The sequence below is a fragment of the Egretta garzetta genome, unplaced genomic scaffold (assembly GCF_000687185.1).
Source record: "Egretta garzetta isolate BGI_Z169 unplaced genomic scaffold, ASM68718v1 scaffold567, whole genome shotgun sequence".
Taxonomy (NCBI): domain Eukaryota; kingdom Metazoa; phylum Chordata; class Aves; order Pelecaniformes; family Ardeidae; genus Egretta; species Egretta garzetta.
Genome location: NW_009260348.1, coordinates 107,442 through 108,870, shown reverse-complemented (window position 1 = coordinate 108,870; position 1,429 = coordinate 107,442). Strand labels below are relative to the sequence as shown.

General features: G+C 67.8%; 1 protein-coding gene across 1 annotated transcript in view; it reads right to left on the bottom strand.

The window, feature by feature from the left end:
* Positions 1 to 401: 401 nt before the first annotated feature.
* The window catches only part of TMEM59L (transmembrane protein 59 like), a 4,167-nt gene continuing 3,139 nt past the window's right edge, over positions 402 to 1,429 (bottom strand). The window contains exons 4-6 of the mRNA XM_009642765.1: positions 1,071 to 1,231; positions 818 to 935; positions 402 to 563 (exon numbers count right to left, since the gene is read on the bottom strand). Of these exons, the coding sequence (XP_009641060.1) occupies positions 402 to 563; positions 818 to 935; positions 1,071 to 1,231 (441 nt within the window). The remainder of the gene's footprint in view (positions 564 to 817; positions 936 to 1,070; positions 1,232 to 1,429) is intronic.

Sequence of the window (1,429 nt, the reverse complement as noted above, 5' to 3'; positions counted from 1 at the left end):
CTGGACCCATGCCCGGAGGGCTGCGGGGCCCCGGGGGCTCCGATCGGGAGGAGACAGACCGCCCCGCTACGAGGATGGGCTCCCCCCGGCCTCCCCGCTCTGGCAGCTCCTCTCTTGGCTCCCAAGCGCTGGAAACCAGGATCCCAGCAAACAGCACATCTACAGAGGAGGCAAAGCCGCTGCCCGGCTCCTGGGAGCCTCCTCCGCAGCGGCCGTCCCCAGGGAGGAGAGCGGGACCGAGCCAGATCACACCCCCGGTCCCCCCGTGCCAGAGCCAGAGATGCCCCTCCAGGAGCTGGGGACATGGGGCAGCCGGAGGGGTGGCGGAGAGGGACCAGGGACAATGCCATGGGGATGGTGACAGGGAGGTGGCATGGAGGTGACGGGAAGGGGTGGGAGAGCTACAGGACGGTCTTGTCCAGGTCGACTTTGAGGGGCAGCGGCCCCGCGTCCTCGCCGCCGTGCGCAGGGCACAGGGTGACGGCGATGACGGGCGGCAGGGGGAAGGCGCAGGGGCTGTCCAAGTCCTCCAAGTATTCCTTGTCCCCGTTGATGCTCAGAGGCTGGAAGAGAGGCAGAGAGGACCGTGCAGCCCCGGAGCAGGGGACAGGACCCCCTTGTCCCCAGACTGGGAACACCGTGGGGCTGCCGGGGGACGTACCGTGCAGCACGGACATGCTGTCAAGCCCAGCATGGTGGCCGGGGACCACAAACACCCTGGCCATGTCTCACCCAGCAGCGACAGCAAGACCCAGGGTGTCGGGGACCCCTGTAGGGCCCCCACCCTGGGCTGCACTGAGCACCACTCACCCCCTACCTGGGTCTTGACGTGCTGCTCGGGGGCAGTCACCAAACTGGCACAGCTCAGCCACAGCATCACCATGATGGAGAGGAAGAGGCAGGCAGCCAGGATCCAGCGAGGAAGGCCCGAGCGCCTGTAATTCCCCCCCACCCCCCGCCAAAGAAAAAGGATGAGTTTGTGGCAGTGGGAACTGAGGGGGAGCATCTGCTCTGGCGTGCCCGGCACGTCCAGGCCCCCCCGGGTCTCCGCACAGCCCCCCTGCACCTACTTGGACATGCAGCCGAGGAAGTCGTGCTCCGGCTGGGGGGGGTCCATGTGCTGCACCTTGGCTTTGCCCCGTGGCTCCTTCCCAGGGGGCTTCTCCCCCTTCGCCCGGGGGCCTGGCAGGGGGGAGGCGATGCTGAGCCCAAGCACCCACTCTGGGCACGCCTGACCCCATCCCCTTGCCAGCACAGGTCGGGTGCAGGGTGCCCGGTGGTCCCTCTCCCCCTGGGGAACCCCCTGCCCACTGGGGGGGTGCAGAGGACCCTGGCAGCTTCTTGGAGTGGGTCCCATGTCCGGACTCACCCGCTCTGCGTGGGTGCGGGGTGTGAGAAGCTAATCAGACCCAAGAAGCAGGTAATTTGT